The sequence below is a fragment of the Neolamprologus multifasciatus genome, chromosome 13 (assembly GCF_963576455.1).
Source record: "Neolamprologus multifasciatus chromosome 13, fNeoMul1.2, whole genome shotgun sequence".
NCBI lineage: Eukaryota > Metazoa > Chordata > Actinopteri > Cichliformes > Cichlidae > Neolamprologus > Neolamprologus multifasciatus.
The window spans coordinates 30,819,651-30,847,561 of record NC_140451.1 but is presented as its reverse complement, the minus strand read 5'-3'; the positions used below and the strand labels follow the sequence as shown (position 1 = coordinate 30,847,561).

Below are 27,911 nucleotides of genomic sequence, written 5' to 3'. Positions count from 1 at the left end.
GCATATGTCAAAGGAGCTTGCAAAGAAAAGCGTCTGGACTTCTTTAAGTTACTTGAACTTAAAGAAGTCCAGACGCTTTTCTTTGCAAGCTCCTTTGACTACGATGACCTGGATGACTGAGAACCTTCACAGACATTTGTGCATATGGACATAAATATATGTTTGCATAGTTTCACACTTTACAGACCCTGCATTTTCACAGTGGCTCACCATTGAGAGCAGTTATTTTCATAACCCGTGTGCACTGAAAGCCTGAAAATATCTCAATATTTTTCAATTCAATTCAATTTTATTTATATAGCGCCAAATCACAACAAAAGTCGCCTCAAGGCGCTTCATAGATACAGAGAAAAACCCAACAATCATATGACCCCCTATGAGCAGCACTTTGGCGACAGTGGGAAGGAAAAACTCCCTTTTAACAGGAAGAAACCTCCGGCAGAACCAGGCTCAGGGAGGGGCGGGGCCATCTGCTGCGACTGGTTGGGGTGAGAGAAGGAAGACAGGATAAAAGACATGCTGTGGAAGAGAGACAGAGATTAATAACAGATATGATTCAATACAGAGAGGTCTGTTAACACATAGTGAGTGAGAAAGGTGACTGGAAAGGAAAAACTCAATGCATCATGGGAATCCCCCGGCAGCCTACGTCTATTGCAGCATAACTAAGGGAGGATTCAGGGTCACCTGGTCCAGCCCTAACTATATGCTTTAGCAAAAAGGAAAGTTTGAAGCCTAATCTTCAAAGTAGAGATAGTGTCTGTCTCCCGAATCCACGTGTTATTAGGACAAAATCCAGATTAAAGTTTACACACTGGTGGTGTATCATGTATCATAATGAAACAGTTTAATACTAATATTATACTGGCCCCTCGTGCTGTCAGATCAAAGGAACAGTTCGTTTTAATATAGTTTTATTGATATGGGCCAAATTACAACATCAGTCACCTCAAGGTGCTTTATACTGCCAAGATGCTGCAATAACACTGAGAAAACCTGAACAATGTGAAGACCCCCTGCATGCAAGCACTCTGTGACAGTAGGATGAAACCTCTGGCAGAACCAGGCTGAGGGAGAGGCAGCCAGCTGCCACAAACGGCTGAGGGTGAAGGCAGAAAGACAGGACAAAACACATACTGTGTAAAAAAAGACAGATTAATGATAACGAATGATTAAAAACTGTGTGGAAAGAGATGAGTAAAGAAGTGCATCATGGGAAGCTCCCAACAGCCTAGGCCCATTGCCGTCTGTTTGTCTCCAAACTGTTCTTCATTGGATGTCGATATATATTGTAAGGGCATACGATGCACGCTGAAACTCTATTTTCACATTTGGCACACTCTGTGATTAGTATGTAAATATTATTGTGCAGCTGTTAAAGGTGCTTATGGACTTTTAGGTTGTAAACTAATAAAAGACAGAGTAGGCAACGCAGTTGCAAATTCTCACATATTTCTCTCACAACCAGTATTAAGGTTTTTAACTATATGTGTAAAAGATGCTGTTATTTTAGCCTTTTTTAAAAAGAAATTGACAGAGCAAGAGGGAAAGACATGCGGCAAACGGAATGGACTCAAACCCGGGCCGGCCGCTTTCAGCTGTATGGCATGTGGTGGCCTGCTCGACACACTGAGCTAAACAAGCACCCAAAAGCTGCACGTATTGAGATTACAACATCATTGAACTCTAATCGACTATTCTCCCCTTCTCTGGCTCAAACTATGTCCTTACAGGGACACCTTTTGGTAATGTAGGTACTATACATTTGACCAGACAAGATTTCCTATGTTACTCTAGTGATACCGAGATATCAAGTTCAAGTTCAAGTTCAAATTTTATTCGCCACATGCAGTGGCAGGTTGCCCTGCAGTGGAATGAACCCGCCCCCTGACCTTACACACACAACACAGACATCACATGGGGATACAAGTCAGAGAACGGCTGTATTACAGAAAAACCACTGAAATGGACACTACAATGGGAAAGTACAAGAGGAAAAAAGAGACCTCTACTCATGCTGGGCTACAGGAGGACAGCATGAGAACAGGAAACAAAAAAACTCCTGCACAGAAAAGCACATAAATGTCCACAGTACAACATTATAGAGCACGTCCATCATAGTTCAAATGCTACCTTATGTCACATCCCTTTACAGGTGGCACTGCAAAAAACATAAAGTTAAACACTTCGCTGATACAAACATGCCAAAAGAGTTTGCCATCCTCTGCCCCTTTTTGACATTAATAATTTATCTGCTGACTACTCCTATAATAAGTCATTTAAACTTTCAGATTTTTAAAGTTAAAAGGAAAACTGGTGTACACAGCAGAGTATATTGGTTATTACCTCTGCAACTGCTTTTCAACCACCCTCTGGAATTCATCTAGTTCTTCATCTTTGGTGGAAAATGAGGTGAACCTAAACAATGCAAATGCATCTGTGTCAATGCAGCTGCTTAAATATTAATAAATAAAAGACTGCATCTCTTCCATTTACATTAACAAAAGCAAATGTCTTACCGCCATCTTCACTGTTCTTCCATCTGACTTCATTTGACTAACAGACACTCAATATTCATGCGCTTGACAGCCACATATTGACGAGAGCAGCCATTAAAATGAGGTTAACCACCCTGTCAAATGGACTGCTTTGTCTGCTGTTCTGTCTGCTCTCGGTTTTTGCAGACGCATCCAGATGTAGCTCACCGGGGTCGAGGTTAAAAAGTCAAAATGAGATTGCAGGATCTCATTAGGTAGCCATTGACATTCCACATCATTCTGCTACGAGTCACTTTAATCAGAGAGAAAATGACCCACAGCACGACCCTCTGGTGTAGGCTGGCAGACCATCTAATTATCAATTAAGGAAATAACTGTCTGTGGACTGAATGATTAAGAGTGGTAAATTGTAATTGCACAGAGGGGTGGCAAAAGCAAAAGCCTAAATATCACATCTTAAGCTTCTGTGTTTTCTGGCTGGTAACTCACTCAGTAAAACTTTTATTTACCCATGTACTCCAAATTTATTATTGATCAGTAAGTTTAATTACCCAGCTAGAAATGGAAGAGCATGGCAACCTTGCTCAAAGCCTCAGCTTATCTAATCTTTGTGTTGAACAGACCTCGTCTATGAACCCTTATTATGATTGTGACATTACTGTTGGACCAGTGATGAGTGGCTGTCCTCTCTAACAATTGTTATGATCCAATGTTGTCAGTGTTTGTTTTATGTGTGACTCCTCCCACCAGAGGATGGCTGTGGGTTTTTTCCTCTCTCTCTTAGGAGGTGGACACCTGGGCGTGCCTGCTGAGTAGTTGGGTAGAGTCTCTTCCTGTCCTTGGATTGGATAATTGGCTAATCAGCTCCAGTACTTAACTACCAGTTGACAGCCACCTGGTCCCCTCTCTACTAGCCTCCACCATCCAACAAAGAGCATGTGTTTTTGAGTCGTTGCTGTGTAGAGTGTCTGTGCCCAGTGATTTGCAAGTATAACCCTGTGTGTGTGTGTCTGGTGTTAGTATCTTAATTTTGTAAATAGCTGTAAATAGATTTGTAAAGTAGCAATTGTGTATTTTGTTCACCTTGTATATGCACTGCAGCAGCCTAGTAGGCATGAGAAGCCATTTTTGTTGATTAAGTTTTCTCCTGTTTTTCATTTAGAAAGTTAGGTAAGTGAATTGTCTTTTGTTTGGTTTTCATTTTTGTGTAGGAAAGCGTAGGGACCATTAGGGAGTTTGTTATTTTTGGCACTGCTCATTGCTGAAGAAAAGAAATGGCTGCTTAGCACTTTAAAAGATACTACTGTTTGTGGTGGTGTGTGAGTGGGGCCAATTTCTTGTTGCATTCAATACACACGTAGACAAAGAACGTAACACAATCTTATAGCTAACTGGGAGAAAACTGCAGCCAGGAATCAAAAAGTTGTTTGGTTTTTTTTAATCAAAAAATGTATTTGTTTCAGTCTGGTGGTAAAGAGCCTACCAGGCAGCATTAGATAGGTAGGTATCCAGGGAACAGGATATGATGAATGTTATAAAGAATAAAAATAAAATGAAATAAAATAAAATGCATGCAACAATCATGCAATGTCTGTTCACCTGCTGTTTCAGTAGGCATGATCTTAATGGACTGGAATGTTGCAATACCATATTCTATCCACTAGAGGGCAATATAAAATCACTTTTGGGACAAACTTTGAATAGCTTTTTTGCACGTGTTTGTGAATAGTTACAGTAATAAGAATCATATTTTTTTATATAACTTGTTGATGGTATAAGCAAGGATTAGACACATGGAAAAAAGGATTCATACATTTTAATAAACCTGTTTTTCTTTTGTTTTTTTTTGGGAGGGGGGTTTCTGACTATCTCAGAAATGGACACAAAAGTGTTAAAACCAACAGAAAGAAAATATTCAATCCACACATAGAAAAACAAATATTATCCAGGGCTTAGTTAAGACTCTTAGGAGATAAAGAAGAATAAAGAAAGCAGAAACTAACCGTCTGTAAATCAGCGTCTTTGTTTTTGAACATAAGACAAACAAGATAAACTTTGCAAATTATCAGTGTGTCTAACCTAACACTTCTCAGCCCCTTGGCTGCTGTCCAGCTTCTGCAATTAAAAAAGAAAGGAAAGAAAAATAGGTTTACAAAGAACAAATGTGACAATGACAAATGTTTTGCAAATGAATAAAGATATACATTTTAGCTCATGTGTTACATTTGGAAGTTTGCCCACAACTACCTTTCAAAACTTCTAAGCAAATTTGACAGCATCTGTGTATGACTGTGTCGTGCTAAAAAAGGGAATAAATGGAATAATTTAAATAAAAGCCACCAACTTACTGACTGCAGGAATTGAATTTCTGAGCTTAGTTCCTCTCGCAGATGCTCAAGTTGTCCTTCTTTGTGCATCTCCAGCTCCTTCCTCAGCCTGGCAAGTAAATAAAACCACGACAGTAACAAAACATAACATTTGGATAAACTTCATTTTTGCTTTGTTATTGTGTCCAAAATAAAATAAATACATAACATAATACAATTTTTCCCTCTAGTATTTATAATGGTGGGAACACCGAATCCACATGCACAAAATATTTCAAATGCTTTCTGAAAAACGACAAAATGAACACAATAGCTGCCATCTGTTAAACAGATTTCCCCTGAAGTCTGAGTTTATTTGACTGTTTGACATTTCAGATGAATGTTCAGAGCGAGGTGCTGTAACTATGTGTGCAACATAAATCACAGCGTTCGACTCGGCGACTGTTTGTTTGCACAAAAACAATTTCACTACTGGGTTAGGACTACGGTTCAACTAAGGTATTTACAATTTACTGTATCCCAGCATCCACAATACATTTACATGAGTTGAAACTGATGAATTATCTTGAAACAGATCCTACCAATCCATTTTCTGCCATTTATCTGCGTCAGCAGGGAAAAGTGTGGGCAGTCTGAGCAGAGATGCCCAACCTCCTGCTCCCCAGCCACCTCCTAGGGGGACACAGAGGCATTCCCAAGCCAGCTAAGAGGCATAATCTCTCCCGTGCGTCTGCTCTTGGGCCTCCTTCTAGTTGGATATGCACAAAACACCTCACGCAGGAGGCATGCTGATCAGACGGGTACCTAAAACGGCTCTTTTTGATGTAGAGGAGTAGCTTCTGTAACCTAAGCCTGTTCCAAATGACTGAACGCCTCACCCATCTTAGATTCAGAGCTCACCCAGGACAGGGTTACCAGGCCCCACACTGTCCTTGGGGAGGCTTTTGCCAGTAAGCATCTACTGGCTCAGCTATAATGAGTCACTGGAGCAACCCTCGCTCTGGTGCTCTTTGTATCAGGCAGCGTTCAGAGGTGGAAGCCTCAGAAGTCCAACGCCTTGTTGCCAAAACCGGTAACAGATCATTCTGTGATCAGCAGATCCTTCATGATGTAACCTTTGTGGCACGCTAAGAAAACGAAGCCAGACCGAGGGACTGCAGCACTTGATAAAAGTGACTAAACCGCATGAGGCATAATTGTGTGCTGTTAATTCAAAATGTACACCATGTATGACAAATGTCACAGCTGAAGAGGGGGAGTGTAGAGAGCACAAACACTCACAGCCTAAAATGTTAGACTCTGTGGCTCCTCCACAAAGCTGCAGTCAACACTGCATTCTCCCTGTTTTTGTGTATTTAGTAATGTCTCCTGGAGCTTGTTCCACAGATATAAGGATGAACAGAAGACCACGAGGGACAAATTTCTAAGTATAAAATGAAGTGACAGCAATAAATCAAGTGTAGCAATTTCTCTCACACCAAAATCATCCAAATGGAAATTTGTAAAGGCGGGTTGGGTGCTTTAAAGTGCATGGCTGCAGGTGAAAAGAGACATAAAAGATGAGGACACACAGATGCAGAAGGAATGCGTCAATGAAAGAAAGAAACATTTTGAGAGCAGCAGAAAGCTTCTTAGTCTGGTTAGAGCTGAGCTACTGATGTGCAAATTCAATTAGTCCAGACTTTTTATTTAGCTCAAATATGTATACGCACTGCCTAGTTCACTTGTTTCTAGGAAATCATAGCTGCTACACACAGAGCATGATCTTTTTTTTACCCCAGAAGAAATACGCAGAATTTTTCACTCCACATATTTAACCCTTTAAGACCTACCATAGAACCAAGTCCGCCAGAGCTTATATTATATTTTTACATGCTGTGGAGCCATTTTTGGGAGCATTTCAAGTTGATATACATCAATACAACCATTATAGTCCAAATTTTAATAATATGTCTGCATTAAGTGCATAGTAATTACATAAATTGCAAAAAAGTGCAATAAACTACAAAAAAATTGAAAATTGTTTTTGTTTTTTAACATATATTTCTAGTTAGAGAAATTTAAGAGGCTTATCCCTCAAAACTGTAAATAAAAAAAAGTTGCACAAAATAGTTTCCCACCACAGGAAATTTATTTTAAGTGTCTTCATAGTTTTATTTTTGAAATATACCAATTTTAATATACTGCAGGAAAAACGAAAATAAATATTATAATGCAAATTTGCAAAAAAGCAGCATATGCATTAAAATAAACTATTTCCAGCAGTGCAATATGAGTCCTAAGCATCCCAGAAACGACACAGAAAGTCATAAAGTCAAACATAACTTTTAAAAACACCAGTATAGGCTCATAAGGCCCCGATGGTAAAAAACTACATTTCCGCAAAATGACTTCACTTCCTGTTTCGGGCAGGACATGGCGGACATGCGATAGTTCACGCTGATGGACGTAGGAAGTGTTACGAACAGCTGATCGGATCGGCAAAGCCTGTTTCTGGAATATTATGTTTTTGTTGCTGCAAGTGCTTTTTATGCAATGTTTGCAAAGCTATATGTGGAAGGAAACCGTGACCGAGGACAAGCTGATGGCATAAGATGTAAGTACAACTCCTCCGGTTTCATATGCAAAAAAAATTATTGCGCTAGCTCACGTGGTTGCAGTGCTACCGGGATTTAAAAATAGTTACGCAAAATGACCGGCTTTAAAGGGATAAAGGTCACGTTTCCTTAAAAAGTAGTTTCCTCAGACTCAGAGTTGACGTTTTAGTCCCATCTATGTTCTGAAGCTTTTTAAAGCAGCGGTCCCCAACCCCCGGGCCTCGGACCAGTCCGTGAGTCGTTTGGTACCGGGCTGCGAGAGTTGAGGCTCAGGTGTGAAATGTATGGTTTTCAGGGTTTTTATCGGTTTTCAGCGTTATTTTGTTATCGTTTTTATCGTTAACTCGGTTTTTCTGGGTCTTTTCACGTGTGTTATGAATAAATCTTCTTTTTTTCGGTACCGGTACTAGTTTTATTTTGTTGTATTTATCCGCGACACCTTAAAGGCCGGTCCGTGAAAATATTGTCGGGCATAAACCGGTCCATGGCGCAAAAAAGTTTGGGGACCGCTGATTTAAAGCACATCTTGTTCTGATTTATAGAACTTTCTATTCCTAAAAATGTGGCAAGAGCAGATTTTTTTGGACAACATTTTCTAAATGATAAAAAGAGAGGAATTAGACAGATGACGCCTCATCTGCATATTCAGCCAGGGTCATATTACTTTGTACTCGTAGGCAGATTTCGTCTGCAGCAGGTGAGTCATCCAACCACACATGCACATTTTCAAAACAAACACAAACGACAAATATAAAGAATAAAATATAATTAGAAGATAAATCCAGAATCACTGCTTTATGTAGGATATCAAAAACGATCATTTGTTCATCTGAGTGATGGTCGCAGGAACAAACATAATGCAAAGGATGTGCGTGATCAAGTCTAACATTAACAGAGTCATCTGCATGCTTTTAAATGGTCCTGCTTCCACACCCACTCTGATACAGGACACAAAGGGTAAGAGTGAAAGCACGCAACCCAGTGTGACGCCAGTCCAGGGGCAAAGTCGGGAATCCAGCCCAAAAGATTTTTGTTCATGTCAAACTGTTTTTAAAAGTCTGCTGAATAAAACATGGAGGTTAAATGTGGTGAAGGCCGAAGGAAAATCAGAACATTTAAGGAAAATTTGAACACATAAAACAACAACAATGTAGAGATTTTCATGGAATTATTTTTTATATTTTTTAGTAAATGGTCTGGTTCTTAAATATCGCTTTACTACTCAGTCTGAGCACTTTACACAACTTCTTCTAAACACTTTCTATCTAACATTCACAGTCTAATGCACAGGTGTCGAACTCCAGGCCTCGAGGGCCGGTGTCCTGCAGGTTTTAGATGTGTCCTTGATCCAACACAGCTGATTTAAAGGCTAAATTACGTCCTCAACATGTCGTGAAGTTCTCCAGAAGCCTGTCAATGAACTGATCATGTGATTCAGGTGTGCTGACCCAGAGTGAGATCTAAAACCTGCAGGACACCGGCCTGGAGTTCGACACCCCTGGTCTGATGGATGCATCGGAGAGCAACATGGGGTTAGTGTCTTACCCAAGGATATTTGGCATGCAAACTGGAAATGGAACTGCCAACCTTCCAGTTAGTAGGTGACCTAGTCCAGTGGTTAGCACCTTTGGCTCACAGTGACAAGGTTCTGGGTTTTAACTGACCTCTCACTGCGTAGTTTGCATGTTCTCCCTGTGGCTGTGTGAGCTTCCTCCCACAGTCCAAAGACATGCATGTCAGGTGAACCAATGATCTGAATCTCTGCTAAATTGACCACATGTCTGAATGTGAGTGTAAGTGGTTGTCTGTCTCTCCAGCCCGAGACCCCTGCAACCATGAACGGGAAAAAATGGAGAAATGGATGCAACCATTTTTTGCTATTGGGGACAAAATATTAAGTCCTAATCATGTGTAAATAAATGCATTTACAAAAATATAATGAATGGAAGTTGTGTTGATGATTTTATTGCCTTAATATCATTAAAACTGGGCAAGTTTCACTGTGATGTGTGTAAACTGAAAGTTTTAATGTCCTCTGCTGTGCTGCTAGTGTTCGCTTAATTAAACCTAAGATTAGAATAAAAGGGAGATTTTAAAAATTAGCACTTTTGCAACAATATCTTGGAAGAAATGTAATAACAATGACAAGTTTTAAACAAAGCAATCACATAAAGTATATCAGATAAAGACAGATCAAAAATGCACTTTATGGACTGCTGCTCCTCAGTTACAGCCTGAAACAAACTTCTTCTTGTGCCTTTAAAAGCAGTCTGCGCTTATGGCAGCGGAGTTAATATTTCACACTATAATTTCATAAACATACAATTGTGTTACTCGGTTCAGTTTGTCTCTGATAAACCGTTGGACTTTGATCCACGCAGCGTGACGCCTTGGCTGAGATTGAACTGTTATGGCAGTTGTGGAGGATCCATACTGAGCTACACCTGAATTGAAGACGAACGAACCGTTTCTTCTTTTATTGGAAGTTAATGAAACAATAAAACAGCCTGCCTAAAATTGCATTTTCACAGTTTGAAACACCAACAGACGCGTTTTAAACTTTACACTTCTCTCTGGAACTTACAAATCCGATTTTTAAGGCGACCGGGCTGTGCTTCAATCGACGCAATAACGTCCCTAAAGCAATACTCATTTGGCATGTTGGCTGTTGGTGGTCTCTGCTGGCTTTTACTGGAACTCTACAGAGCTATGACATCTTTAAATGAACACTCATAAATAATTTGCCAGTAATATGTCAGCGAAGAAAATCCGACACATAATAAAATACATGCAGCTCTTATATAATCGATTCCAATCACATGGGTGCATATTTCAAGTATCTTTCTACTGTGACAGTGTCCAGTCTGCAGCCACTGTTTTGCACACTGAACACTTTTTAAATGACTCTTGCACTCTTTCAAATTGACATGCATTCAATTTCCAACAATCAATAAGCAGAGAGTTAAATATGCGTTTTAAAGACACGCTGCAGTGGCTAAAGACAGGATTGATGGTTTCAGTTCAGAATGGATGATCATAAGAACTACGACAGGAGGGGGTGTCTCCGCCAAAGCTACATCCTCAGCACTTCCCGGGGCTAATAAGCCCAGCGGTAATGAAGGACCTAGTATGTTTAATGAGGCTGATGGATGAACAGGACATGCCACGCACATGCATGATTTAAGATGATACTAAGAAAGAGAGAGAGACAAAAGCTGGGCTAACAAAAAAAGGAAGCGCACATGAAGATTAATATATAGAGAAATATAAATACATCTTTATTTTATCTTTATCTTTATTTCAAAACCTGAAACGAAACTGATCCGTGGTATTGTGGAGAGGACATTATCCAAAGTGGCGGCATCAGCAACAACAATGACCCTTCCTTCCTGGAACACTATTGATCTCCAACCTTTAATTAAATAAAGGACGTCTCTCAATGTAGCAACAGGGTGGACCTGTTTCAATACGTTTCTGTAGGAAAGGATGTAATTTATGCCACGCATCTATACTGTATACTGTCCATCTGTGTGCGATGGGAGCGCATCTCTGTCCTAAATGTCGTTCCGAGTGCTTTCTGCTGCTTCTTTTTAGTGTTTAGTTTTATATTTAAGTATTCACAATTCTTGTGTTTGTGTGCGTGAGGAAGGGAATGCGTGTTTGTGTCTGTGGGTGCCTGTTTGTCTATGCCTATGTGTCAGGTCAGGCTGCACGATTAATCGTTAGAAAATCGCGATCTCGATTCATACTTATGTGCGATCTCATTTCCAAATGACAACGATTAAAAAAACAAACAAAAAAAAGACAACGATTGTACCGCATTTTGATCCGGGACGTAATCTGCATGAAAACAAGCGCTCACTCTTCCTGCTCAACAAATGACAAGGGCGGAGCCTTATACCACGTGATACAGCAGCTGGCTGCTAAAATTAGCAGGGAAAAAACAACGGAGAGCACGTCAGGGATGACGAGGAAGTGACAGGAGAAAATCCGTCCCGGTCAACCGCCCAAACATCAATAACGGGAACCTTATACAGCGCTTCCCTATACCCGTCGACCTCCCGCAGGCACAAAGAAATTACGGAGGCTGTTACTTATCACCTGACCAAAGATATGGCTCCATCAACACTGTGCAAAACGAGGGATTTAGGAAAATGATCAACACCCTAGACAAACGCTACACAGTGCCGTCCCGCAACTATTTTTCTATTGTTGCACTACCTGCTCTATACACGCAGTGTCGAGCAACGGTGGAGACGCAATTTCAAGCAGTACAACATTTTGCGGCAACGACAAAATGTGAGACATTTATTGTTTTTATGTTTATTTATTGTTTTTATGTTCAGTCTCAACTGTTACGAAGTTGATGTGCAGTTAATAAGTGCAATAAATATTTATACTGGAAAAGAAAATCGCGAGAGAATCGTGATCTCAATTCTAAGCCAAAAAATTGTGATTCTCATTTTATGCAAAATCGTGCAGCCCTAGGTCTAAGACTCTTTCTCTTCTAAGAACATCTCAGGTTCCCCCTGTGCCCCAACCCGCCATTGCGTTGGTGGTTCCCGGTGTCCGGGGCTGGGTGCTCGGGTGTGTACTGGTTTGCTTCCTGGTAGCCGCTTGGCATGGCATGCTGTCATTTTTTTTCCTCTTTTCTTTTCTTCTCTGCTATTTTCTTCTCAGTCTTTGTGTTAACTCTCTCTCCAACTTCACTTTCTTTCTTTTTTTCCTTTCCCGTCTCCAGTCTTGTTGGCAGTGTTGGGAAGGTTACTTTAAAAATGTATTCCATTACAGAATACAGAATACATGCCCCGAAATGTATTCTGTAACGTATTCCGTTACGTTACTCAATGAGAGTAACATATTCTGAATACTTTGGATTACTTAATATATTATCATGCTGTTTACAACTACATGAATGTACTATTGCTGTGATTTATTACTGTTACTGAAGGTCCGCGGCTCCGAACCGTAGTAAAGGGACCTCTGGCTAATACGGTGGGTTCTGTGTCGGCTCGTAGCTGAAAACTAGCTTTACTTTGTTGTCTGGGTCAACTTTGCTAGCAGAGACAGAGAGAGGCGTTGAAAGGCTGCTCCAACAGAACTTATTGTTTTTGGAGGAAAACACGAACACGGTGTACAGTCGAGTCTTAATAGCTTACTTACAACTGGGCTCGTCAGGCTCTCTTCTTGGCTGCAGTGGTTATTATTATATTTACATGCTTCCAGCTCCCGTTTCTGCTCGATGACAGCTCGTACTTTTCCTTTTTCTCCCTCCCTCGCTCACAGACACATAACGGGTATGGCAGTCCATTCTCCCTGCAGCACGGACTACACTGCCCATGATGCTACATTCTTTAGAGCTATGCCTGTAGCATTCTACCTGTTAGCTTAGCACAACAACAAAAAGGCGCTCTCTCACCCAGGAAACGCAGAGAGAGAGCGTCACCCTGTAACCATGGCAACCGTAACGCTGCCGCCTGGAACAACAGAACGTAGCTGTCAAACAAAACCCAAACAGTCCTGACCCGCCACAATATGAAACAGGGAAGTACCGCCGTGTAATCCATTTATTTCAACAAAGTAACTGTATTCTAAATACCACCTTTTTAAACGGTAACTGTAACGGAATACAGTTACTCATATTTTGTATTTTAAATACGTAACGGCGGTACATGTATTCCGTTACTCCCCAACACTGCTTGTTGGTTATGGTTGTAATAATCCAAAATAAAGAAATCCTAATAAAGTTCTAATAAAAAACTATGACGCAGACCACTGTTGGCCTTTCGTTGGCCGTCAGACAGCAATTCTGATTGTTACACTGTCAGACAGAACAGGGGAAAAAATCTTTGTATATATTTTTCTTGTACTTACTGAGAAATAAGAAACATTAAGACATGTAGCTTTATGGCTACAGCACAACGTAAAAACTGATTTAAATTACAACAACAACATCGTTAGAAAGATTTGACTGAAAATATGAATGAAAAATAGAATAAAGAAACTGAAAAGCAAAGAAAGGCTAAATGAAAACCAAAATCAAAGGCTATGGATTTCAGTTTAAATATCTTAACACAGACTGATTCAATGGAGAAGGATGTGTTGGTACAAAATGTCCAGACAGGAACTCCGTGAATAACCATCTGACGCACTAGAGGTTAATCCCAAACAGCAGGAACTATGGGAAACAGTGTGACATATCAAGGAACTAAATCCACAGGAGGTGACGTGGAACTGCTCACGGCTCAATGAGACACGAAAAGTAAACTAAAATTAAAGCGTACGGACAAACGACTATCAAAGTAATACAGGAAATAACTAAAAGGGGAGCACTAACAATGTGACAGAGACTTTACTCCACATGGGGAGCGCAGGGGAGGCACGTTTAACTGACAGAACAAATACTATAAACACCAAAGTAACTGGAACAGAAGCACCAAAGTGACAACGCAATAAATAAACAAAGAATCAAGCTAAAGACGATTAATCGTCAGCACAACTTAGGAGTTCAAAAACAGAGAACCCAGGGCTGTGACACCCACATATTTATAATTGAATACTGAACTGCACCGATTAACAATGTAAAATAACAGTCAGAGAAAACAGTGAGCACAGAGGGATCGTGATGCTTAGCTTTCCTACATGTGAAGCACGAGTTTGGTCCTCTTTCAAACAAACGTCACTTTTGGGGCGATCGTGGCTCAAGAGTTGGGAGTTCGCCTTGTAATCGGAAGGTTGCCGGTTCGAGGGCCCGGTGGCGCCAGTGTCCGGCAGCCTCGCCTTTGTCAGTGCGCCCCAGGGTGGCTGTGGCTACAATGTAGCTGCCATCACGTGTGTGTGAATGGGTGGATGACTGGTAAAGTGCTTTGGGGTCCTTAGGGACTAGTAAAGCGCTATACAAATACAGGCCATTTACCATTTAAGCCAGCGGTCCCCAACCGGTCCGTGAGTCGTTTGGTACCGGGCCACGAGAGTTGAGGCTCAGGTGTGAAATGTATAGTTTTCAGGGTTTTTATCGGTTTTCAGCGTTATTTTGTTATCGTTTGTATCGTTTACTCGGTTTTCCTTGGTCTTTTCATGTGTGTTATAAATAAATTTTCTTTTTTTGGTACCGGTACTAGTTTTATTTTGTTGTATTTATCCGCGACACCTTAAAGGCCGGTCCATGAAAGTATTGTCGGGCATAAACCGGTCCGTGGCACAAAAAAGGTTGGGGACCGCTGATTTAAGCTGCTACATTCATGGAAGCTAAGCTCAGAAGCTTTCTGAGAGTTTTCAGGTCATTTTACATTGAAAGTGTCCAAGTGACTTGGCTAACTGTAGCAACTTGTTAACACGTAGCTAATGTTAGCTTTCTAACACCAACTGAACACAGGGAGCTAAAACAGTCATCTAATGTTCTCAAGCAACTCGTCAGCCCTCAATTTTATGGACGATCTGATATCCTCGTGTTGGTGTTGTTCCCACATCATCATAATAAATGTTGTTCCAGGTTCAACATTGCAAGCGACCAATCACATTGTTGTGACGTCACCCTTTTGTGCCTTTGAAAAATACCGCCTTAAAATAATCTACTTAATTTGCGAGAAGAGAAACCACTTCTGTCCGCCCATCCAGGAACTTGAATTCTTTGCATTTCAGGACACTTTTCTTTAATAAACGGTAAGCATTATACATATTGTCCTTACAGAGGCGGTTTGTCTTCTTGCAAGTGAAGTAGATTTTTTGAAGGCGTTTGTTTTTTTCGAGGTCGCGGATGACGTCAGGAGAAGGTGATTGGTCACTTGCAATGTTGAACCTGGAACAACATTATTGATGATGACGAGGGAACAACACCAACACGAGGATATCAGATCATCCCAATTTTATATTGTGCTGTTGACTGTTTTCTCTGGCTGTGACAATTACTATGATCAGTGGCTCCTTTTGTTGTTATTTAGGCCCTGATAACATTGAGTTCAATATGTCACACTATAAATGTCACGGTCCTGAGTCTGGTGACTCAGTGTTTATGTTTTTGTTTATTAATATTATTTGATTCAGTGATTTCTGGTTATACTTTAGTGATTTTTAGATCTTAGGTTTTGTTACTGTGCCTCCCTCGTGTTCTCTGTGTCAAGTCGTTTATGTTTTCTTGTCTGTTCTTTCCTGGTTTCTATGTTCGTGCATCTCCTCTGTCTTCCCTGTCATCCGTGTCTCCTTGTCAAGTCTACGTCTGGATTGCCTGTTTTGTATTTCCTGTTTTATTTTGACGGTCTCGTGTCCTGTGTTCACTGTTTTCAGTTTTGCTTCCACCCTGTCTCATTTGGTCAGATTAGTCCCAGCTGTGTCTCCCTCCTGTTTCCCATTCCCTCGTCACTTCCTGGTGTATTTAAGCCCTGTGTTTTCGTCTGTCCATGACTGTATCCCAATTCATGGTCTGCAGCCTTAAAGGCCACATTTTAAGGCCGATTACGTCACAGCAACGCGACGAACGCTGTCCCAATTCGAAGGCTGCTCGAAATGTGACCCTCAAATGCCTCCTTCATTTCCCTGAATTTTAAGGACGTGGCCCAACATATCCCAGAATGCATAGCGCGGCGGTGGGTGTGGATAATTTTGGCGAAAAAAAACGGCAGATGAGGGGCGCCCGAAGAGTAACTTAGTAAACTAAGTACTGAATATTATGTCACTTATTTATTTGCAAATGTTTAATAATGAAGAACATTAAAACATTCCTGTTGGCCACATGTCGGCAAAGTTATGTGACATTAGTGACGTTTGTACTAACTTGGTTTTAAAGCCTTTACTTTAAAATATACGCCGTCCAATAGCTGAGCTTAATCTTACAGAGAATGATCAAAGCTCATGTAGAAACAAACAAACAAACGAACAAAAGATTTTCTCCTTCATTTCTGTCAAACAAAGCTTTATGAAACATTTCCACCTGTTAGTATAATGGTTGCTAGGCAACCTGGACAGCGCAATGGAGGCTAGACCGTCCCATTTCACAAGCCTCGCACTTCCGGCCTTAGCGGTCTTTAAGTACGCGGCCCTTGAGGATCGTTGAGGCTGCTACTTTAAGGCTGCAGACCCTGAATTGGGATACAACCCATGTGTTGTCATTACCTCATGCCGCTGTGTGTCTTGCTGTGCCTTTTTGGTCCTTATCACTAAATGTTTCCTCTGGAACTAGAAACTAAAACTAGAAACTCAAAGTTTCTATTTCTAGTTTTATTTATGTTTTCTTGTATCGAGTTTTGCACAGCCATTAAAGCTGCCTCCTTCAGTTAAATCTTTCATTTCAAGTCCTGCATCTGGGTCCTACATTCTGCCTGCCACAGCATGAGTCATGACAATAAAGCTCATACCCACTAGAAGATCAAAGAATGATGAAGTAACTGTATCTGACAAAGTCTCCCTAAAGTTTCCTTTGAGGAGCCTTAATAGTAACAGATTCAATACTTTTAATTTGCTTTGAAAGTCAAAGAACTACTGTTAGAGAAATCCAAACTGTTGAAGTGACCTAAAAAAAACAGACTTCTGTGTAACATGGTTTTCTACATGTGACATGTATGAGTGTGTTTGAATTCCTTTATAGATTATTCCAGTTAAAGCCACAGACAGCAGACACGAGATCATCCTTTGGTGCGTAGACTCCATTTTGGCGCCTTGAGCTAAGCACTTTGATGGGAAACTGCACACTCCTACTTAGGGATGGGTACCGGTATTCTGACATAAACTGTAGTAACCAGACCGAAAAGCAGCGCACATTTCGGTGCTTTATTTCGGTGCTTTTTTTTCCTGAGCTGTGATACACTTTAGATTCTAGCCAATCTGTCATGGTCCCCGCACCTCGCCAGCTGACAGCAGTCAGGTGCTATGTTTTGTTTTGTTTATTCTCCTCTCTCGCCTCTGCTCTCTTTCTCTCTCGTCCTCTCCCACTCTCTCTTTCTCCTGCCGGGGCGGAGCTCAGTATGGGCTCCTGGCCCACGCACCTGGGGATGATCAGCACACCTGCCGCTGATTACGAGAATTAGAGTCCTACTTAAGATGGCGAGTCTGCTCTACTCGTCGCTGGATCGTTGAGCCATCAGCGTCAGTCGTCCTGCACGGATGATGATGATGGCAGCAGCAGCCGTTCTTCTCTGCGTGAGTAGCTTAATGTTGTTCGTGTGTACTTTACATTGAGTAGGCTAACCACGTTATTACATTAATGCATGTAAGGTGAACTAGCAAACACCATCATAGCTACATGCGGCTATCTTCTTGTTTGATGGCAGATACTCCCTTCACCCTGGACAAAAAGGCTAAAATGACCAAAGAAAAAGTGGAAAACAGCTAAACATGAGAGGTTTTTGGACAAAGTTTGTGTTTGCCATTCTTTAAGCACCGGTTTGAGCACCGTTTAAGCACCGGCACCGTTTCAAAAGTACCGGTTTGGCACCGGTATCGGATAAAACCTAAACGATACCCATCCCTACTCCTACTTGTAGATTTCAAAGTATCCATCATACCCTGATTTAACATCTATTTTACTGTAAATGCAGCAATTTACTAAATGAACATGATGCATTACTATGTCCATCGTTTATATCCAGTCTGTGGTTAAAGCATGATGTATTATTCCACTAAAACCAAAGCTGATTAAACACTTAGCTTGAATGCTAAGCTTCACACTGTCATCATTAATAAATATATCAATCACAATAGCCTCAGTTGGTTGTTTTTCTCCAGTTGCTGACAAAATGAAATACACTCCAGATCAAAGCCTTAATTAAACCAAATGGCCTTAATGTGCTGTTATTTACACTTCTATGTTTGGACTCTACCCAGCAGGATCAAGAAGGAGAAAAAGGCAAGACAAGAACTGGGCTTACTGGTCTATTCAGCCCTTCTCGGTATGATCCAGATCTCCCATTTGTAAACAGTTTAATTTAAAAGCTTGGCTCTGCAGCATTTCTTTCGTCTGTCTTTTTCTTAAGTGCATTTACCGTTGTAGGAATGACCAAAGCTGATAATACCACTACTGAGATGGAATTTTGTGCAGTTACACTAAAGAAAACCACAGGGTCCTGCAGAGAGGGGACAGCGGTTGTGCTTCTGAACACCGAGTCCTTTGACAGCATTCACAAAACAAAATTCTCAACTAATTAAAAATCACAGCTGCTCAGCAAAATGTTTAAAACACCAGGAATCTCTGTGGAAATATTGTTAATGAAATGCTGAGTAGCCTAATGCTGTGTTTTTATGTAATTCTGCTCTTTTGTGTCTTACTTAGCTGTAATATTTACTGTGTTGGACCTCCCAAAGATTATTCTGTGACATGATGTAACTGCAAGTAAATCTGGTACTGTCGACTCCATCTATGTGTCCAAATGCATAAACCTGCCTCAGCATCCAGACAGTTATCCAGCACTCACCTTAGACAGGAGCTGTCAGTGAGAGGTTTCTGACTGACAAACTGGCTCTCCGATCTCAGAGATCCTGTCATTGCTTCAGCCTCACTCAGCTGCCGATCCAGGTCTGCAGTCAGGAGCAATAAATCAAACATAAGACGACGTCACTCAGGGGAGACAGACACATGCTGTAGCTGCACGGTTAAAACAATGGAACAAGGTTTGGATTATACAACAATACAACTGTTAAATGTTCTTATTCTAAAGGGACTGGTATGGTTGTGTGTTGGTCCTACACAGAGCTTGCAGACTGTCATGCAGCCACCAAGAGGGCAGAGCCAAAAACAGCTATGTGGGCTACGCTTCTGTGTTTGTCGATCTTTTAGTTAAGCTCCTGCCACAAAGAAGACCAAAGTCATGAGAATCCATGAACACATAACTCCAATTTTAGCCAAATTACATTGGCTCCCTGTTAAATATCGTATAGATTTTAAAATTCTTTTGTTCACTTTTAATATTCTGAATAATTTAGCGCCCAGCTATCTCTCTGAACTACTCCACTCATACAATCCCAACAGAGCACTTAGATCGTCCAATCACAGGCTCCTAGCACAACCTGGGACTCGAATGAAGTCGAGAGGTGACCAGGCCTTTGCATCCGTGGCACCCAGACTCTGGAATAACCTCCCTGCTCATATTCGTACTGCCGAGTCGATCCAGTCTTTTAAATCACGTCTTTCTTTTTTTTTTTTACTTTGGCTTTTAATTCTGTCTAGTTGGCTGGTCTAGCTTGTTGTGTTGTTACCTATTGTTTGTTGTCCTCTTTTATTGTTTGTTTTAACTGTCTCATGCTTTTACTGACTGTGAAGCACTATGGTCGACACTGTTGTTTTAATATGTGCTATATAAATACATTTTGATTTGATTTGATTTGAAAGTCATGAAAGACAAATAAGTTCTCTGTAGTGAAGTGAAACTAAATGTTAAAAACAAAAACTGTCCACTGCAGCCAGTCTGTGCTTCTCATTCTCTCATACATCCATGACTTACTCATGGAGTAACACAGTTCCTGTCTCGAGACCATATAACTATATTCTATATCGTCATGATATGGCTCATCAATTTTATTCCTCTGTAGTAGCTACAGCTACATCACCCTTGTTCTTGAAAGCCTGAACCAGTACACCACTTGTTGGGTTTATCTAGGCACAAACACACACAAAACAAGGCGAGAAGGCACTCTCCGTGTTTGTGGCTCGCGAGGGAAGTCAATCAAAGTTGAGGAAAAGATTCCTTCACCTGAACTCGACCAACTTCAACTGATTCCTTCGCTACAGCCCTTTTTATCGTCAGCAAGCAATCATTCATGAATATGCAATTACAAATACACGTGACATCCTTAAACAGGCAACATCAGTGTCTGTATTCTGTGTGTGTAGGTGCATACGTGTGTGTTTCCAGCCATACTATACATAGACATATGACCTTTCAATGAACTTAAATTGTATGCAGAAAAGCAGAAGTTGCTAAACTATAAAAACAGGAACTTGCAACAGGTCATATCTCAAACTCACATTTAAAGGTGTGAACTCTGGCACTTTTAAACAGAACAGGACAGTCTGGTTTCAAAAGCTATAACAGAATTATAACATCGAGACTGCTTCCTCTCATCTCACGGTACACAAGTGCACACAGGATCTTATCAGACCTAATAAGGATATGATTTTTATCAGCATACGAATGAATATATATTTCTAAGCATAAATGATCTTAAATGATTAATTCTGACACCACTTTTCTTTCCTCAGACATCCTCTCACTCTCTAAGACTTCTGGAGAGCTCACACAATCGCTCATCTAGCTCAGCTCCGTGCCTCCACAGGTATGTCATCTGTACCAACTCCCTTTCCACTCTTAATCTTTTGATGGTACGTTGAGTTTTGTTACGTTCTTTCTCTCACTTCCTGTTTTCATTTGTTGTCTGTTTTCTTACATTTTATTTAATTGCTAACTTTTTTCAGTCTGCTGCCACTTTTCTTTCACACCTGTTCTACATCAGCCAATTACTCACCTGTGTATTCGTGTGTGTTCCCTTTCCCATTGGTTCAATGTCAGATTGGCTTGTTGGCAGTCAAGACTTGCAGCCCTTTCTTATAATTCTAGTATAAGCTTTTCTTCTTGCTTTGTTTCGCCAGTGTCTTTATTTCATTTTTATTCTCTTCGTGTACAGACTGTTTTTTGGACTTTGTTCGGCCTCACCTTTTGGATTTTATGTGGTAAACCCCTGGACAGAAACAAAGTTGTGGACTTTTGGATTTACTTTGACATGGAATGTTTGGCTCCTCTCCTTAGAAAGGACTTATTACAGTATGTGTGTGTACAGCCTCCTTAACTCAGATTTAAAAAACGCAGCAAGCACACCCGCTCAACCTGTTCATGGAGCCAGAAATATGTTGTAGAAGCTCTAACATCTGGGCTCAAGATTAAACTGCCTTGGCAGACCAGCTGAATTATAAAATAACTGCTGGTCTGGGTTAAAGGCTGTGTGAATGCATGTGGAAAAATTAAAGGAGCTTACAGAGGTCCTTTTAAAAATATGGCTATGGTCTGTTTTGCATAAAATGAACCTTCGCTGCTCACCTTCGTCGATATCATTCAGACTCTGTAGTTCAAGCAGGAGTGCTCTCTTCTCTTCCGCAACGGAGCTCATGTGACTGTTTGTGCAGCTCATCAACTCCTTCTCTAAATTATAGAAGAGGAGAAGATAAATCTGCAAAGGTTAATAATCACCAGAAACTCTATAATGATTGTATACTGCTGGACAAAAATACAAATACATAACGCAAAGACGGTTGTCATAGGGGTCACAACCTGAGTTTAAATCACTTCATATTAGGCCTGTATAAGAGCTGTTAGTTATCCTAATGATTACATTAAAAACATGAGCACAGTGTTTTTGTTTGGCTGGTTTCAAACTGTCAAGAAAACCTTTGTTACATTAAACTTGTTTTCTAAAACCTTTTTTGATATTTAACCTTTACTTTACCTTTGTAAGTAAGTTAAACCTAGCAAGGTTTAACTTACTGTATTGACTTATTGTTTTATCAGTGAGGTGTTTTATGTACTTGTGTTTTATTGTATTTTATATTTGTATTTTATTGTACAGCACTTTGGTCAGCCTTGGTTGTTTTTAAATGTGCTTTATAAATAAACTTGACTTGACTTGACTTTGTGTGGTTAAATATCTAACCACACATTAATAGATATACATGTTCACAGCACAAGTATTAATAGTGCAGCAAACGCCAGGTGTTTGAGTGTGAGCTTATATAATTATTATAAGTCCTGAACTCACTAACCAACTTAACACAGATCTTGGGTGTTTAAACATATATAATTTCTTGCATTTCTATATTTAGCAGGCAACTGTTACACTACTATGAGATGTCTGGGCTCATACACAGTAGATGTAGCAATTATTCATTTCATTCAGGACCACTTCAGTCAAAAGAAGATTTGTATTTCTGTCAGGGATAACTCATATTTGGCAGCACTGCTCTGGCAGGAGGCAGGCAGAGCAGCAGCAGAACAGAACAGGCATCAAAGACGACACAAAGTGAACCAGAATCAGCATAAAATGATAAGCTGGGCAGGAGGTGGGTTGCAAAGCAGCTTGCAGCTGTGTGGCAACAGTATCCTGAAAATCTTACAGGACATTGATCTGCAAACAGAATATGTAGAAGGGTAAAGGGCTGTTCGATATAATGATATATATCGGATGACGATATAAAAACATCGTTTCATTTTACGCTATCGTTTGTTTCGTGGTGTCGCAAAATAAACTGTTTACGGCAATATTTTTTCATCGTTTTGATGGTCGCTGTAGTGGTTATATTAATTTCTTAAAGTTCTCTCTTTCTCTTAAATGTAATATAACCACACTACTGACGGACAAGCACCTGTTTTTATGCGTTGTCATTAGCAACAACGACGGTAACACCTTCGCGTGTCCGCTTGTTTATGTTCCACATAAACCTTTCACAATAAAGCTCAAGATCCTGTTGAGACTTTTCAAAATAAACTGAATCACATGAAAGAGCAGATTATTTACGGATGAGAAGTAAAAAAGAGCCGCCAGGTGCTAAAAAATAAACCTTAGACTCAAACGTTAGAACAGCACGCCGTGTAATAAATACAAAGAAAACGGCGACCATTACAACTTATGTCTAAAAATGTATAGTTTCATGCATCGGTTAAAACACTCGACTCCGGGTAAAGGACGCGGAGCTGGAAACACTTCACGCAAGTCGAGCTGCCCGAGATTCACAGAATTTACAAAAAATGTTACATTTTTGTGATTTATATCGTTACTGGGACGATAGATGTCTTATATCGGGATATGAGATTTTGGTCATATCGCACAGCCCTAGAAGGGTATCAGCTTCCCAACCAGCAGTGAGCTGGCAATGAGATCACCTGATCTGCCAAATTAGGGCTTTTTTTTTTACTTGAGGACTAAATCAATACTCAACTAGACCTGACATGTTAGTGAATATTTACAGATGGCTGGCTAAAACAAGCCCAAATAATCCCCCCCTCCACCACCCTCCTTGACAGATGGTTTGCAGTGTTCGTGCTGAGATGCTTTCATTGGTTTTTGCCAAATCGGGTGGTGTGCATTATGGCTAGATATCTACAATTTGGTCAAAGGACATTGATCCTGAAGTTCTTTAGTTTGTTCAACTTTTCAAGCCCTTTTCAAGGGCTTTTCAATGCCATAGTCTTTTAAGATAAATCAGGACACCCCTCCAAAATAGGCATAGCTATTCAGTCGTTTTCTAATTATACTGCCATGAACTTTAACATTTAACATGCTAAGTGAGTCTGAGATGTAGCTGTAGGAATTTTAGCTGTTTCACTAAACCAGCAGTCCCCACCGGGCTGCGAGAGTTGAGGCTCGGGTGTGAAATGTATGGTTTTAAGGGTTTTTATCGTTAACTCAGTTTCTCTGGGTCTTTTCCCATGTGTTATGAATAAATCGTCTTTTTTATGTACCGGTACTGGTTTTATTTTATTGTATTTATCTGCGACACACCTTAAAGGCCGTTCAGTGACAATATTGTCAGACCTAAATTGGTCCGTCGCTCAAAAAATATTGGGGACCGCTGCTCTAGACGTTGCACGATCTGACCTTGGCGTGAATTTGTTGGGACATCCATTCCTGGGAAGATTATGGTAAATGTTCCAAACGAGCAAGCTGGTAAAATTTCGGTTTTTATTAAGGTGGTCACACTTGTTAATGATGAGTGAATCAAATGCATTCCTTTACCAGCACCTGGTTGCTACTCACTCTCTTAACTCCCACAGAAGCAGAAGGAGTGTGGTGCACGGAGTCCTTGAAAACGTTCTTTTTCATGAATTATAGGCATTGGAGATCTATTTAGCCCATTTCTAAAATAACTAATCATTTCTAGGGTAGCATTCGGGGCCACATCTGTTTCATGTAACCTCTGTCTTCCCTGAAAACACTACAGCAAAGTGTTTTACGACCTTTGTGTATCGATTCCACCTCCTTCCCCAGATCCAGGAGCACAGTGTGAGTTTGGTTCTTGAAGACTGTTTCTCTGTTCGCCTTAAGACTGAAGTCACTGTTAAACCTCGAGATCTCTTGAAGGAAGTTTTCCTCCTCTTCTTGAGCCACCATCTTTATCTTGGTCTGGTATGAAAAGGAGGATCATGGGAAATACTTTGAACAACAATATTAACAGACCTTGTGGTACTACAGACTTAATATTACTCTATAATTATGATAACATTTGGAAAAAAAGAAAATCTTTGCTCTAAGAGCTTATTGTGTTGAATGCAGAATCCCACCAAAAATGGTGGCAAAGTAAATAAAAAATAAGATAATCCTGAATGAGACAAAAATTACCCGCTTCTAACATGAGGCTCTGATTTTACATTATTTTTTACATAACCTATGTAAAAAATAATAATAATCGCTAGCCCGACGTCCCGGGGCTAGCGATTTTTCCAGTCGGGCTACCAAAATCTATCTCTGCCCTGCCCGTCAGGCTATTGTAGGAAGGAAAAATATATGTCAATGCTTTTGCATTCTTTCGGAAATGTAGCTGGGTAATTATGTCATTGGCATCGGTGAGCCACGGTCAATATGTGACATATTGAAATCGCGTTTGAATTTGCGCTTGTTTTTTGCTTTCACTTTGCAATCGCGTGAACTGTGTATAGAGAGCGACAGCACTGATAGGTGAGTGATGATAATTTGCGCACCAATTCCTCTGACATCGTCTTATCAATCGTTAGCTTACTATGCAAACATGACAAGTGAAATCTCCCGCAGTTAAACATGTGAGAGGTTGATCGTGCAGAGAATCGCTGAGCATTAAGTGAGTGCGTGTGTCAAAGCAGCAGGATATATATTTTAGTTCTGCTGAGCTAAATAAGACAGGTCAGGGTGAAGAAGTGACAGCCAAAGAAAAGCTTACCACAAAACGGAAAAGTTATGACAAATCAGACTATAAGGCAAAAAGAAAGTGCAGCTTTATGGTTTCATGGACAAAAGAATTTCTGTGGCTGCAATATGACGAGCTAAATAACCAGGGCTGCACATAAGTGGTCCGCAGGTGCGCATTTGCTGTCAAAATAAAAAACGCGCACAAGATAAGAAGTTGCAACGCGTGTTTGCATACATAAGATTTTCTGGAGGAGGACAGACATTTGTTTAGATTTTGCAGGGATTTTGAAATTTTGCGAGCCCTGTTAATACCTCTGGGATTTTAAACAAGCAATTCTAAAATGTCAAACTCAGTTTCTACGAAAATGCAAACATCTCTGAAGGGTACCACTTTTTTGATCTGTGCATTCACTGATTAATTGATCGGGTCATTCTATATAGTACTGTGATTCAATCAAGAAGTTTAAGCTATTAAAGCTGAAGAGGTATCCATATTGGATACAACCTGTCTAATTTGAGAGATAAGTATTGATCCAGGCTTCAACCTACTAGATGATCCCTGAGGTGGCTCTTCTGACAGAGCAGCTCTTCAATTTGCTTTAACATCTGGTTCTCATATTTCTTTGCCAGGTCACACCGCAGCCTCATTGCAGACAACTGCTGAGCCTGAAGCATAAATACAGGAGATGATCAAGACACACAGTCTGACAGACAGATGTACAGCGAGGGAGATGGATTGGTGATGCTTCGTATGTGAGCAATATCACTTGATACCAGACGGGGTGAAATGAGATCAAAGTTCTAGTTTGGAACAATCAGTATATACTCTATACCTGATTATTAGAGACAGACATAATAACTAGAGTTATTTTGAAACTGTAACTAAAAACATCCTGTTTCTTTAACTAGTTCAGCAAAAATTCAGGTTTCTTTTTAAATCGATTTCATAAACATAAAGAAAGAGCGATTATGTAGGAAGGTAGATTCTTGGCTTGGGCATAACTTTTGGTGTAATTTCAGTCTGTTTCTTGAGCGAAAGAGGAGAAAGTAGCTTCGCTTTTCTTCTGCTGTAATACTAAAGTGCAGCATGTTTCAGTGAGCACAATCAGCTTCCAAGTCCTATAAACACTGTAATTATCTTAAGACAGCTCTCATAAACCATAAGACCTTACATCACGAGAGCTGTAAACACTGTGCAGTAAACACAGCCTGCATATCTGCATAATGTAAGCAGTCTCAATAGTAAAAAAAAAAGATACCACTGCCATGTGTTTCAAATTATCACTCGGGTGTGATCCTTGCAATATTTGTGAAAAAACCAAAGAGCCTCTTTTTTAAAATTATTTTTAATGGGGCATTATATCTCACAAACTAAAGGTCTCAGTAGTGTTATTTGGGGAAATTAGCCATTAAATGTAGAGATTAAGTGTTCTAAATCATAAACTAGATCAGCTCCTCAATATGGCATTGTGCTGCTTTGATAGTTCAATGTCTGATTTTTTTTAATTAATCAGTTTTTATATTTTACAATGTGTGTATTTTTTCAGTTTTATAAAGCTGATGATGAGTAGAATGGCCTGTTATAATATTAACTATTTTTGTTATACATACACACGTGTTATGTTACATCCCAGGTAAAACATTCCAGGAACAACATTTTACTATTTTTTATTAGAAAATTAATAATATGGGACCTCTGAAATGCGCACTGAGCTGTGTAAACATAAAGTTGTTATGTAATAAATCACAGTACCATGAAACAGACGAATTTACAGGGGCTAAAATACAGTGCAACAAGTGAACACTTTCCATCACCCTGTGACATGATTTTACAGCTAGTGTGTAAATATTTAATAAACACAGTTTTATATATTTTATATGATATATCTAAGCTCAGTAAACTACAGCTACCATTCACACAGAGGGTTATTTGAAGAACCAAATGGTTTATTTCTAAAATCTAATAAATGTGAGGATCTTAAAAACAGTGCTATGGCTTTGCCTCTGGTCACAAAATATTTATAATTCACTCGTTAGCATCAACTAGCAACAGTTTCACCTTTTCATCAAGTTCCTCTTTGTTCTTTCCATACTGCTCAGTGACACTCTTTATCTTCTCATTGCATCTGATGATGGCTACTTTGACTAAAAAACATCACATGATGCAACATTAAACATTAAAATACAGTAGCCTGTATAGATACATAATTAGCATTGTCACTAGCGTTTAGCTGTTAGCTTATTTGCTAGCTGAAGAGTGATAATTGAGCAAAAAAAAAAAAAACAGATCGAGAGAAATAAACAAAACTTACCATCCTTGATTTTTTGTGTCTGTTCAGCTAACTGTTGCTCAGTTAAAAGAATTTGTTGAAAAAGTGTGTCTAAACTCATTTTGGCTTAGTAGCTTGGTCAATAAACAGTTAGCTAGCTAACCATCTAACCTAAGGAGGCTTGTTTCTGTCAGGACAAAGAGTCTGAATGACTGACTTAGCTCATTATAATTGTGACATTGTTGCAACATTTTTTAATTAGGTTTTTTTATTCAGTTATTTTAAATTAAATTTGACATTTGATATCATGATATTGACATTAAATATTATAAAGTTTGTTCCTTTGAAAAGAAATCAATCAATCTT

The 27,911-nt window shown here is 39.9% G+C and overlaps 1 protein-coding gene across 1 annotated transcript; it reads right to left on the bottom strand.

The window, feature by feature from the left end:
- Positions 1-32: 32 nt before the first annotated feature.
- On the bottom strand, positions 33-27,769 carry LOC146505790 (coiled-coil domain-containing protein 172-like). The gene is made up of 8 exons (XM_085183306.1): positions 27,588-27,769; positions 27,335-27,420; positions 25,825-25,941; positions 24,351-24,516; positions 21,441-21,542; positions 18,825-18,927; positions 4,847-4,934; positions 33-4,613 (listed from the first exon to the last, which is right to left on the bottom strand). The coding sequence occupies exons 1-8, from the start codon at positions 27,664-27,666 to the stop codon at positions 4,578-4,580; spliced, it is 777 nt and encodes a 258-aa protein (XP_085039432.1). The 5' UTR covers positions 27,667-27,769; the 3' UTR covers positions 33-4,577.
- Positions 27,770-27,911: the final 142 nt, after the last annotated feature.